The 12,275-nt window shown below is 49.4% G+C and overlaps 1 protein-coding gene across 1 annotated transcript; it reads right to left on the bottom strand.

Moving 5' to 3' along the window:
* Positions 1–1,152: 1,152 nt before the first annotated feature.
* On the bottom strand, positions 1,153–10,645 carry LOC125693857 (fatty-acid amide hydrolase 1-like). The gene is made up of 15 exons (XM_048946240.1): positions 10,245–10,645; positions 9,087–9,200; positions 8,674–8,817; positions 8,247–8,380; positions 7,361–7,567; positions 6,861–6,901; positions 6,214–6,338; positions 5,896–6,021; positions 5,079–5,176; positions 4,617–4,716; positions 4,302–4,342; positions 3,794–3,833; positions 2,006–2,114; positions 1,548–1,693; positions 1,153–1,458 (listed from the first exon to the last, which is right to left on the bottom strand). The coding sequence occupies exons 1-15, from the start codon at positions 10,419–10,421 to the stop codon at positions 1,330–1,332; spliced, it is 1,731 nt and encodes a 576-aa protein (XP_048802197.1). The 5' UTR covers positions 10,422–10,645; the 3' UTR covers positions 1,153–1,329.
* Between the last annotated feature and the right edge of the window lie 1,630 nt (positions 10,646–12,275).

The following is a 12,275-nucleotide window of genomic DNA, read 5'->3' as shown; positions in this document are numbered from 1 at the left end:
TTGGAGGCTTTTGCTCAGGGCTTCCGGAAGAATCCTTGTTGGTTTAGGTCCACTGCCATCTCCACCCATAGGACTCCTATGTCCCACCCACCTCCTTGCTAATGAGAGACTGGTTAACAAAACTGGTTAAACTAACGAGGCTGGCTGGGCAGTAGGCTACACCCTGCCAGCTCAGGCCAACACGTGGGCATTCCTCCTCCTGGGACCATCTCCTCCCAACTTGAACTTTAAAGTGCAAACAGAAAATCCCAGACCAACATTTTCCATGCAGGCAGCGATTGCCTACAAATGGTGAAAAACTCAGTCCAAGCTTCTCTGGAGCTGTTGTTACATAGCATTCAGTCCTGGGATGCCTGAAGTTCCCCTCCCTTCCTCTTCCACTCCTTTTTTAAAGCCTGCTGATAGAGAATTAGAGCTCCGGGGCTGCTATTTGACAGGCTGGGCTAACCCCTCTGCCCAGCTCCTGACGAAAACCTATCATTTCTATGACTCTGGTTTAAACAATAACAATGCCTTTAAAACCAAAGCACCCATACCTTTTCCCGTCAAAGCTTTGTTTCGATTTATCTGTGAACAGTTGCATCAGCAAAACGCATTGTGGAGTTCCTTTCTCAGACACCCACAGATGCCTTTTGGGAGCAGCCGCCGCTGCCAATCGCGGTGTGGGTGCCTGCCAGCAGCCGTGAGACCTCGCTGAAAACCTGGCCTGGCTCCCTCTGCAAATGGAAGGCACAAATGTGCAGCAGAGCAGGGCTCTGACACTGGCGTGCTGCTGGGTTTGTGCAAGACAGCGAGCTGTACTGTTTATACCTCTGCTCTGGGGAAGGAAGGCGTACCTAAGGGATGGGGGGTTGCTAACCAGTTTTTCCCCTTTATGCTCACCCATGCCAGTGTGGTGTAAGCAGCTCTACCATCCGGGAAGTGGTCCAGCTCCCTCCCTGCTTATCAGAGGTTTAAGTTTTGACCTTTGATTGCCGGTGCGTGACAGGAAAAACCTTTCTCCCTCATAATGCAACTTCTGTGGAGCTGAGAACTGAATCACAAACCCTTCCTATGGCACTGAAAGCAGGAATCTGAGTGTCTTAGATAACATGTCCAAAAAAAAAAAACCAAAAAAACCCACCACCAAACCTCCCCACAAAAACACACCTGAAACAGACTTTCCACTAACAAAAATCACTGTATTGGGTAAATTGGTGTAAACATTTGACCTCATCTCACTTTTCCACAATCCACCCAATCATGGATGGGAATGCCAGTCCTGCAGGCAGGTGAGATGCGAGGGCAGCTTGCACCGCTCTGAGCTCAAATCCCGCTCTGGGTGAGGACTCAGACAATCATGTTTTTCTTCATGACCAGCGTCTCCACTTCCTTCATGAACCGGAGGCACAGCTCCTCCTGCCACGGCAAGGCCACACACTGCACAGCCACCGGCATCCCCTCGGCACTGCTAAAAGCCTATGGCAGAAAGAAAAGGGAGAAGGTAGGGGATATGGCAGAGATGAGATGGGGACACTGTACCCCCCAGGGGACCTGGCACAACTCACCGTTGCCAGGCCCCGGTCCCACCAGTCTCGGAAATAGCCTTGGTAGTTCTTCAGCTCCTTCTCATCCTCATCCGTCGCCAACGTGACGGGGACAACACCAACAGGGAAGTCCAAGGAGTTGTAGAGCATGGTGTAGCTGACTGCCACTGGGGGAAAAAGGGAGCTCACAGCAACAGGAAAAACCTTCACCCCCCTCTTTGTTTGACCATAGCACACGTGAATGCCCAACACCACTTCCAACTAATAGGCATCTGTGCTGCGAACTCAGTGGCTGCAGGATGGAAGCCTGCCCCTTGGTTCCTGCACACACCAGGGTGGTTGTCCAGAAGCCAAGCTGCCCAAGAGCTGAGTTCTTCCCACTGCTGCCCAGTGCCTCAGAAAGCAGGGGAAGGAGGAAAAATGCTTCCCATTTACACTGGCAGGGAGGCTATGGCTTGAGGTCAACCAGGCAGTCCTACCTGAAAGCTTTGCTGGGTAGCCAATAAGGAGAGCTGGGCCCAGCATGGGACAAAGCATCACGTCCAGATTCAGCTTCTTCCACTGGGCGATGAACTGGTGGCAAGACTCCTGAGGGGCAAGCACACCGGTGGTCAGTGGGATGGATGCACTGTCCTATGGTTGAAGCCCTGCTGGGCTCCATCAGCTGTGGGGTGAACCACATCAGTCCAAATCCTAAAATCCAGTGGCTCTTGGGGAGCCATGGCAGCTCTTCTCTACTGAGAAGCCAGGCCCAGCATACCCATCACACAGCAACAACCAAAGAGCAATGTGCTATTAACGCTGCCTCAGCTGAAACCAGGAGAAGGGAAGGGTGTAGTGCAGTGCTAACCTCACCTGTCACATCATCACACACAGTCACACTGAAACCTGTGTGTGCTACATGTTATGTGCCCTTGTACCACTTGGAGAGTATAACAGTGATTACCAATACTAATATTTCAACCCATCTCATGGTATCTCAAAAGAAAACAGAACCTAAAAAAAGAAAAACTGTGGATGAGAGAACTGAAAAAAAATAGAAAGTCCATTGAAAGAAATTTGGGAAATAAAGCTGCTAATGTCAAATTTTAAGCTTTGGTGACAGATGAAAGTACTGATGCTACAGGTATGGCTTGATGTGCCATTTTTATAGGAGTTGCTGGTAATGAATATAATGCCACTGAGGAAATGGCTTCCTTGGTGCCTGTAGAAGACACAATAAATCTCTTGAATTGGATGAGGCAGGAAAAAAAATACATTAAAGCAATTTTCTTTAACCTTTGTCAACAGATCTGGCATAGCTACCGATAAGCAATGGTTGGAAAAAAAGAGACATAAAATAAGAGATGATGCAATTGCTGCCAGCAACTCACATGTGATGAAATATCATTGCATCATACATCAAGAAAATCTATGTGCAAAAGCTTTGAAGATGGATAATGTCATGCAGATTGTCATCAAAGCTGTAACTTCATCAAGTCCAAGGGACTGGCTCATTGCTAGTCCAGTTGTTCCTGAAAGGTATGGATGGTATGTTTTTATTGTGGACATAATTCACTTTTCTGAAGGAAGGTGGCTAAGCTGGGGTAAAATGCTGAACAGATTTTATGGTTTGTGAAATGAAATCAAATTCTTCATGGAGTCAAAGGAAAAATCTGTGCCAGAGTACGAAGATGAAAATGGCTCAGAGAGTTAGCATTTCTGGGGGATGTCACTGCTAATTTAAATGAGTTACACACCTGTCTTCCTGGTGAAAATCAACTTGTCTGTGCTATGTTTCAAAACCATAACAGAGTTCAATATGAAACTTAAATTATGGCCAGCTCAAGTTACTGCAAATAATCACATGCATTTTGTTACACTGACTAAACCCAACCCTGTGAACAGCAAAAAATGTGAGCATATTTTTCTATATGAGGTTTCAAGACTTCAAAAAAAAAAATCATCATATTTGACTGAATATTTGAATTTTTACCCTTCTTGTACTTCATCAAAAATCTCTGATGAAAACCTTGAGAGCTCACTAAGAACTGCAGCCACTTCCAGTGAACCAGCCTGATGCGCTAGCTTCACAAAAATTAAGTCAAATATCCCACTAATTTTACATTTTTGCTGCTCTTTTTTATATTTTAATTAAAAATAATATTTAAAAAGTTAGTTAGTTCTATAGCTTAACTCTATTATATACTTTGTATGTGGCTCAAGACAAATCCTTTTCACTCAATGTGGCCCAGGCAAGCTGAAAGGTTGGGATACCTATGCTTTACCTCAATTTCATGATGAAGACTCCAGAGTTCTTCCACCGTGCTGAAAAAGGAAGCAAAACCAATGCAAGTTAGTGAGAAGTATTGCACAGAGCAGCTTTGTGGGCAGAGAAAAGCATCAAATAGCAGATGGGCACCAGTGAGCTCTGCTCCTGGAGCTGCAGCCAAGGGAGGATTTTGGCAAAGCTCAAGCTTTCCCCTCATTGCATGACAGATGCATTAACCAGTAGCAAAGCAGTCAGCACATTTCACTCCTGCAAACTTCATCCAGTTCATAAGCAAGAGGCTGCAAGTGCCCGCCCTTATTTCCATCCTCAGCGCTACAACAGTTGGCAAAGCTCTGCAGTGCTAGTTATGACATGGATATAAACAGCTCTCAGTTTGCTCCCTCCCTTGTATTTTCTGCCTTGTATTTTCTCAGATGCATGCAGCCAGGGAAGTATCCCTAATGTAGCAAACATTGCTGCTCTCTGAAGAGAAACCCAAACCCTCATGTTTGGCATTTACTTACTTTGCTCTCAAACTTCTTATGACATTTGACAACCGAGGCACCTGACAAAGAGAAAGCAGTCAAGAAAATAGCTTACATTAATCCCAGCTCTGTCCTCTCAGACATCTGCATCACAAATGTAGTGCTCAGGCAGGACTTGTGGCTTTTCCCCAAAATGGGGAGAGGGGGCAGAAATAGTATCTCTCCAGTTTGGAGGAGAAGTGTCTAAGCACAACCAGTATGCAAAGCCTGGAGAGTTCCCTCTGGTTAAGTCTTACTGCAACAGGAGACACCTATTGCTTGACTTCATCTAAGCTAGGAAGTAGTGCACCTTACAAAGGGTTTGGTAATCCAGGACAGCAGAGTTTTCATCCAGTTTGGTGACTTTGCCAACCAGAAGAATATCCCCAAGTTGCCTTTCTCCAGCTCCCCTTCACTGAAAGAGAAGAAGAGTGTTTAGCTGAACAGTATTAGAAAGCAATTACAGGAGATCAACTTGCACAGGACCAACTCCTCTAAATAGCATATCTCAATGAGAAGAAGGTTTTCTCATTTCCTCTGGGGCTCCCCTGTTTCCCATGGTTTTACAGGCTCTGCACCCAGTTTCCTTTGATCTGCCAAGGCCGGTAGCAGTCTTAAACAGAGCCAAAGTTCAACTTAATCTCTTGAATATAAGCTGCCCAGTAAATCCCTCTGCAGATCAGCCACTGTCCATATTCAGTAGATCTGCTGCCCAAGTCTAGGGAGGACTTCCATAGACAGGCACCAATCACACAAGCTATTTTGGGTTATACTCACAAATTCTTGAGAAAAGTGACACCTCCATCTGCAAACATTCCCCTGAAGCAGAAGTTATAAAGCGAGTAGTCCACATTTGTAAGTTCAAAGGGCACCAGCTGGAAGGACAACGGATGAGGTGTCAGTGGCACAAGCACAACAAAGCTGCATGGCAGGAGCCATCAAAGGCTAGCAAAGGCCCAAGCTGGGGTCCTTCTGACATCCTTTCAGGAGGGGCTCAGCCATTTGATATCCAACCAACCCCAGAGCACAAGGAACCCTCCAAAACCAGCAGCGAAGGACAGAGAGCACAAGGACTGCTTGGCTACAGATGAGCTGCCATCTGCATCTGCCCCTTTATTTTCTCCATGTGTCCTGGTTTCCAGATACAAAACCAGTCTGTGGCTTTCCAAGCATGCTACATGCAGTACACCTCTGGAACTGCCTGCCAAAGAACATCACACACAAGAGGTGAAATGGGTTTATTTATGAATGTTCATACAGTCCCAGAATCATTATGGTTGGGACAGACTTCCATCTAATCCAACTGTCCACCTACCACCAATACTGCCTACTAACCATGTCCCTAAGTACCATATCCACTCTTTCCTTAAGCATCTCCAGGGGCAGGGACTCCACCAATTCCCCTGGCAGCCTTTTCCAATCACCAGTCTTTCTGAGATGAAATTCTTCCTAATACCCAACCTGAAATGTTGTGGGAAGTTGAACAGATTGAAGGCCCCTTCCCTGACAAATGTGCTTTATGGTCACTCCTGGGTCCTGAAGCCAAAAGGAAGCACAGCTGAAGCACGTCTGTTGGGTTCATGCAACACCCTACCGTGTGGCCAGCCTCCTCCAAGAGCTGCTTTGTCTCCCGAACAGCACGTCTCATGGCAGGGCTCGGCATGGTGAAGAAATCTGTTTCATAATAGCCTATGCGGAGGGGCTGTGTACTGGAATACACCTGCAGAACAAGGAAAAGCTCTAGCAGAAAGACTGCCAGAAGCCAACAGCACACACACGACGCAGGGCAGGGCACTTATCTCACCATCATACCAAACCACATTACATCGCAGGTCTTAGGCACGCCAATGGCACTTTGCCTAAAAAACAACAGCTCTTCTCACAGCCCTGCATCCCCTGCCAGGTCCCTTACCTCTTCATTGAAGGGAAGGGGAGGAACAGTGCTGTCCAGGTTGAACATGTCCTCGCACAGCAGTGCTCGCATGCACAGTGCCAGGCTCTCCACATCTTTTGCCATCGGCCCCACAGCTGGGGTCACTAAGGGAAACCAGAAAGCTTTTATGGCAGAAGGTCTTTAAAGGGACATGTCCCCCTCTTGGCATCATTCTGACTTAGTTTTGTGTTAGCAGCAGCTCCTTTTATAACCAGGACTAGGAGAGCCTATAGGTCCCTTCCCACCAACAGCCCCATGGCTACAGACCCAGAGTTGTTATCCAACAATATCTCTCCATTGCACAGCTTACAAAGTAGAACAATATCTTCATGGATCACAACTAAAGACATCCTTCCAACCACTAACCCCACCTCCCACAAAGCCGTGGCAGACATCACAGCAAGCTGGAGGGTTAGAAGATGTATCTGGGTTTGTGTAACACACAACTCATGCATATTCCAGCATTCTTCTCCAGAGCTGGGCATGCAGGTGTCTCTCTGAAAGAGTCCTTGAAAAGGAACCTGCTTTTCTCTTTGAACACGTAGGAGAAGCTAACTCTAGCTAGCTCAAAGTCCTTCCCAACCTTGCCTTTCTTCCCTTCCTGCAGGGCAACTGCCAGTTCCTACCTGACTTCTGCCCAAAGATACCAGAAATGACTCCTTTTTTGCTGCAAAGAGAAACAAAAGACAGCCACTGAATTTTCAGAGAAAGGAACACATTGCCCTCCCTTTGCAGATGCTGAGGTTGGCTGAAGGGGAAGCCCAAGTAACACCCAACCTAGGCCAGAATGGTCGATATCTGACCCATCAGAAACAATTATACATTCTTAGCATGCAGGTGTAGAATCTTCCACTGCCTCTGTAGTGGGGGAACTGATGCTTCCCTCCTCCAGAAAGTGTCTGGGCAGGAGGGAGAAGTGAGCCCTTCCTGGTACCTCCCACATTTCCTCTTGCCCACAGAAACAGGAGCATCCCAGCACAACAAAACAGGTGGTGGCGGGTGTCACCCTGAGAGATTACAGCCTGTAGCTGGCAGTGTTGCCTGCAGCATGGGGTTTGGAACTCATTAATGTTTAAGGTATCTTCCAACCCATGCCATTCTATGATTCCATGATCACTCGCAGTACCTGAGTCTGTTCCCGGTAGGTTTGAGCGCACAGATCCCACAGAAGGCAGCAGGGAAACGCAGGCTCCCTCCTAAGTCTGTGCCAAAGCCCAGGATGGACCCACCTCCTCCTATGAGTGCCCCTTCTCCACCGGAGGAGCCTCCAGGAGTTCTGGTGTAGAGCAGGGGGTTACACGTCTGACCGAAGATTAAGTTATTGCAGTCATAGCTGGAGAGATAGAGAGTGTGCACATGAGGGGAGCACAGACAACTGCTGATACAGAACCTGCTCACTCCTTCCCTCCCCTTATGGGCGGGATGTGACAAGCTGTCCCCAGAAATGCACTGCCACAGGTCACTTGGCAGGGCAGAGGAACATGAGCAGGACAGTACACCTGACCTCACCCCACATCAATAACATTGCGAGCAGTCTTGGCAGACACAACAGCAGGTTTGGAAACAGGATAATCTAAGGTTAACTAGCTAATGAGCCTCCTCTTCCATACATACATTTGCACTGGCCCTGCCAGGCCTGCTGCTGAGGTGTTAATTAGATTAAATAAAAATAAATTAAAAAAAAAAAAAGGTATTTCAAAACACCCAGCACAGGAAAGAAGGGTGGCATTTTTTCTCCTCTTCTCCTCTTCTCCTGCTCTCCTTTGTCTTTGTTTCATGTGAAGCTAGAATGAATTTTCATTCTGAGTGGCATTAAAGTGTAGAGACACCAAGGCTCTGGTGCTTGATCTGCTGGTTGGCAACCCTGCCCACAGCAGCGGGGTTGAAACGAGATGATCTTTGAGGTCACTTCCAACCCAACCCAAGCTGTTCTGTGATGGGGTCATTATTTAAAAAGAAGTGTGAAATGAGAAAAAGACTTGATAGAAACCCAGCCCCAACTGCTCATGTACCTGATGAGGGACTGGGAAACATTGGTTTTCACAAATGGAATTGCCCCTTGTCTCTTGAGCACCTGCACCAGCACGCTGTCCTCTGCCACGGGCTTATCGATGTTTTTCACAAACCCCAACATAGAGTCATGGCCCTGGGGGCAGAGTACAACCAGGTTTCCAAATGCAGGATTGCACTTTTCCCCAAACCCTGTATTTTTATCTCAATCTAAAAGTATGTGCACGCACCATCCAGAACACATACATTGCGTGGTGTATTGCTAACAAAATCCAACCAGCCTTCTCTGTTGGCTTGTGTGGGAAATGGGCAGCAAATCCTATCATCCACCACAGCAAGCGTATTCTGCATCAGCTATGGCATGAAGCTGAGGTTAAACTTCCCCCCACCACCCAATTTCAAAGCTCGGTCACATCATGTTGGTGGTACCTGGCAGTTGATGGAGTCCTTGATGCTGACAGGCACCCCATAGAGCAAACCCTTCTTCTCCCCAGGCTTTGTGTGCTGGAGCTGGGTCTCACTTTCCTGCATGTACTCCGTGATGCAGTTTGTTTCTCTAGCAATCTGGAGGGCCTTGGGAAAAGAGACAAAGCCTACACATGAGACACAGCCTGCGGTGTTGGACAACCACATTCTGAAAAGCACACTTGTCTCTTCCTGCTTCCCCACCTCCCCACCTGGCATCAGGAAGCCCTTTTTGTTCCTTGCCAAGATGCTTTCGTGCCAAACCCCAACACTTGCCCTTGCAAAGATGTGGGCTACACAGGTGCAAGGTGGTGCTTACCACTCCTCATTGCTCCAAACCAAGCCCAAGGCCATGACACCAGGCACCTAGCTCTCACCTTTCCCACGTAGGCATAGAAGACATGCTCCGGAGGGAGGGAACCTTCCTGGATTTTCTTGGAGAGCTCCGGCAAAGACAGCGAGAGGATGGAGACCAAGTTCACCGAGGGATGCTATGGGAAAGGTTGGACATGGTTAGGTTAACTGATGGGGTTCTCCTCTTCCCCTGGAACCCACTGTATTCCATCCTAAAAATAAATGCTGTTCAGTGGTCAGACGTAATATTTGCTCCTGGTAATGGAATCAAACCCACAGGGTCAGCAAAAACCCAAACTTTCTGCAGTCCTGTCTTCCCAGCCAGACTGGCTCAGTCTTCGGTCTTCCTCGGCTCTGTTGTGCTCAGACAGGTCTCAGCTGGACCCTGAAGGAGATGCTCTGTAATACATGATTGACTGAACTGTGGGGGGAACTGGCCACATTCTTAGATATTGCTCAGCAAAGAATGAAAACAGCGTGGTGCCAGAGCTGCTGGCATCACCAAGGGAGCTCACAAATTGGCTGAATGCAGGGAGTTCATCTGGGGCCAGCAGAAATCTCCCTAGCAGGGATGAGCACCAGATTCACGCTGGGCTCTGAACCACAAGCTGGGCAGCTGGATGTGACCGCAGAGCACGGCGTGCCGGCTTTGTGGCGAGCAGCCCCCACAGCCTGCCAGCTGTCCTTGGGTCTCGCCGTGCCGCCGAACTTTGGCCTCTGCTAGAAAATACGGCCTCTCCCATTTCCTACGGCTCCTTAACGAGCGGGAGGCTGAGCGTAAAACCATGGCGGGTGAGGCCAGGAGGCAGAAATAGCGCTTTAAACGTGGCGTTGGGATTTTCCTTCTCTTGCTGCTGCGAGCGGCTTTTTGCTGACTCCTGCACTCAACCGCCACGATGCGGGCAGCCCTTCCCTTCCCTCCCACCACACCACGATCATCAGCGGCGCTCCGGCCACATCTCTGCGGGGTGCAGCCATACAGCATTCAAAATTAAAGAATTACTGCAGATGAGGACCCACGATCCTCACTCCCAAACACCTGCCCAGAAACTGCAGGCATTGCTGCTCATCGGCCCGAAGGAAGGAAGCCCTGTTCTCTCCCCGTCCTCAGCACACGTGGGATCAGGGGAACTCATCCGAACCCTGCCAGGGGTGGGGAGAACGCAGCTTCCTGCACCCACCTGCTGCCGAAATGCGCGCACAGCCTTGTCCATCTGCTCCAAGCCTCTCTCCTGCCTCTCCCGAGCCTCCTTCACCTTCCTCCAGAGCCCCCTCCAACGCCGCCATCGCAGGAGCAGCAGCAACAGCCCGGCCGAGCCGCACAGCACGGCAGGCACCGAAGGCACGGCCGCCCGCATACCGCTCCACGCCCCGCCGGCCTCGGGCTGCCCGCGGAGGTGGAGAGGAGGGAGGAAAACCCGGGGAGGACCGCCTGGCAGGGCGGGCTGGGCCGGGCCCTGCGGAGCGAGTTAACCGCTTCGCTGCTTGGGCGCAGGGTTGGGCAGCGGGGAGCGCTCCGGATAGAGCCCTGCGGTTCTTCTGTTGATAACGTGTGCTGCTCTCGCTTTGTGCTGGGGAGGATGTGTGTGTAACCGCCCCGCTGCGACTTATCAGCTGTGTGGCTGCAACCTTGACTGAGCACGCCGAGAGAGCAGGGGGGGCCAGTGAGAGGAAAAGAGGGGGGGGGGAGAAACAGTTAACATGCCAGCCGTCTGCTTCAGGGCAAGTAGAGCACGGCATGGTGCTGTGCTTTGCTCGTGGCTGCATCCTCCAGTGGAAAGCAGCGTCTTACTAAGGCCCTATGCTTAGGTTCGAGGGGAGCTCCAACACCTTTACCTTCTCACTGGCCTTCCATGAGTCTGTCTTAAAAAAAAAAAAAAAAAAAAACACGAAAAAAAACAACCACTCACTGTTTGCAAAAGTTCATGCCCAAATATTTGAGTTTGGAAAACCTGCTGGGAAGGGTTTGGACTATCTTCTCCCTCCCACTATCTCCCTGCAGGACACACTGTGCCTAAGCCAGCCCTGACAGATGCAGAGCTGAGCTACAGGACACCGCAGAGTGTTCCACATCTCCAGCCCCGGCTTCCTGCTGTTGTGGTTCAGGCCACCTGCTTTCCCTCAGCCTTCCAGCTGTCAGGGCTGCCCTGGCACAACTGCCCTGGGCTGAAATGCAGCTCCATGCACAAAGAGTCCTGGCATCGGCTTTGCTGATGGCGATATTCAGCCTTGGGAATATTCAGCTCTTTTAACTCATTGCTTACAGCTTCTTGCTCTCTGTCTGAGGACAAGCAGCTCCTTGTTTATCTGGGTCAAGCATATTACATGCAAGAATAGCCTTTGTTTCCTAGACCTTGTGTTTTTTTTCTCTCATTCTTTTCTCCTCTCTGCCTTTCAGACAGTGGGGCTCAGATGATCACAGAGCCCTCCCCAGGGCACTGCACTCCCATGCAGACCGAGGGCAGCAGGGTAGCAAGGTCTTGCTTTTATCTCCATACACATTAGCAAAGTTCAAACTTTGGGATGATAGATATTAGGATGGATCTTGCCCCTGCCTCTCCCACATTGCCCCAGCGGTGCCACAAAGCTGTGTTTACTGTGGGAGGGACAGAAATGCACAGCACACACTGTTGGCAGGACCGGTTGGTCTGACAGCAGCTGAGAGCAGACCCCAAGGGCATGGTAAGCACACAGGAATGTTTTCCAACGCCATCTCCTGGCGTCTGGAGATGTCTGGCTTCTCAAGTTTTAGTGACGAATAGCTGTGTGCATGTGCAGATAGATGTTTCTTGGGTGAAGCAATCCAGCTCTGGCATTCACAGCGTATCCACACACTCCAGGAAGCAGCATCTCCTGTTTGCTGTCCTTGGCTGATTGCACTTACTGCCCTTTTTGTCTGAAGAAGCAATGAGCAATAGTTCTCTGTCACCAGGAACACACGCACTACCATTCTCCCATTTCACCCTATTGCTATCAGGTTGCTCCCAGCAGTTAACTACCTGCCACCACTACCAATCCCCCTTGCCAGGGCCTGGCCCTCTGCAATCAGATCCAAGTTACATTCACAGCAATCTGTCTTCTTCATTTCTCCTCTCTGTAAGTAAATGGCATGTTTCAACCAAACAATCCACTTGGTGACACCCTTGGCATTCACCTTGTAGATAGCTCTACCTATAGAAGACACCCCTATCAGTAGATGATCTTTTGCTCCT

This window comes from Lagopus muta, chromosome 5 (genome assembly GCF_023343835.1).
Source record: "Lagopus muta isolate bLagMut1 chromosome 5, bLagMut1 primary, whole genome shotgun sequence".
Taxonomy (NCBI): Eukaryota; Metazoa; Chordata; class Aves; order Galliformes; family Phasianidae; genus Lagopus; species Lagopus muta.
This window is presented reverse-complemented; position numbering and strand designations above follow the sequence as displayed.

Coding starts and splice junctions, on each gene's coding strand:
- LOC125693857 (XM_048946240.1), bottom strand. CDS start 10,421: ATGCGGGCGGCCGTGCCTTCGGTGCCTGCCGTGCTGTGCGGCTCGGCC. Junction 6,339..6,860: donor TATCTTTGGGCAGAAGTCAG/GTAGGAACTGGC, acceptor GGTTTCCCTTAG/TGACCCCAGCTGTGGGGCCG. Junction 5,177..5,895: donor TGGAGGAGGCTGGCCACACG/GTAGGGTGTTGC, acceptor TTGTCCTTCCAG/CTGGTGCCCTTTGAACTTAC.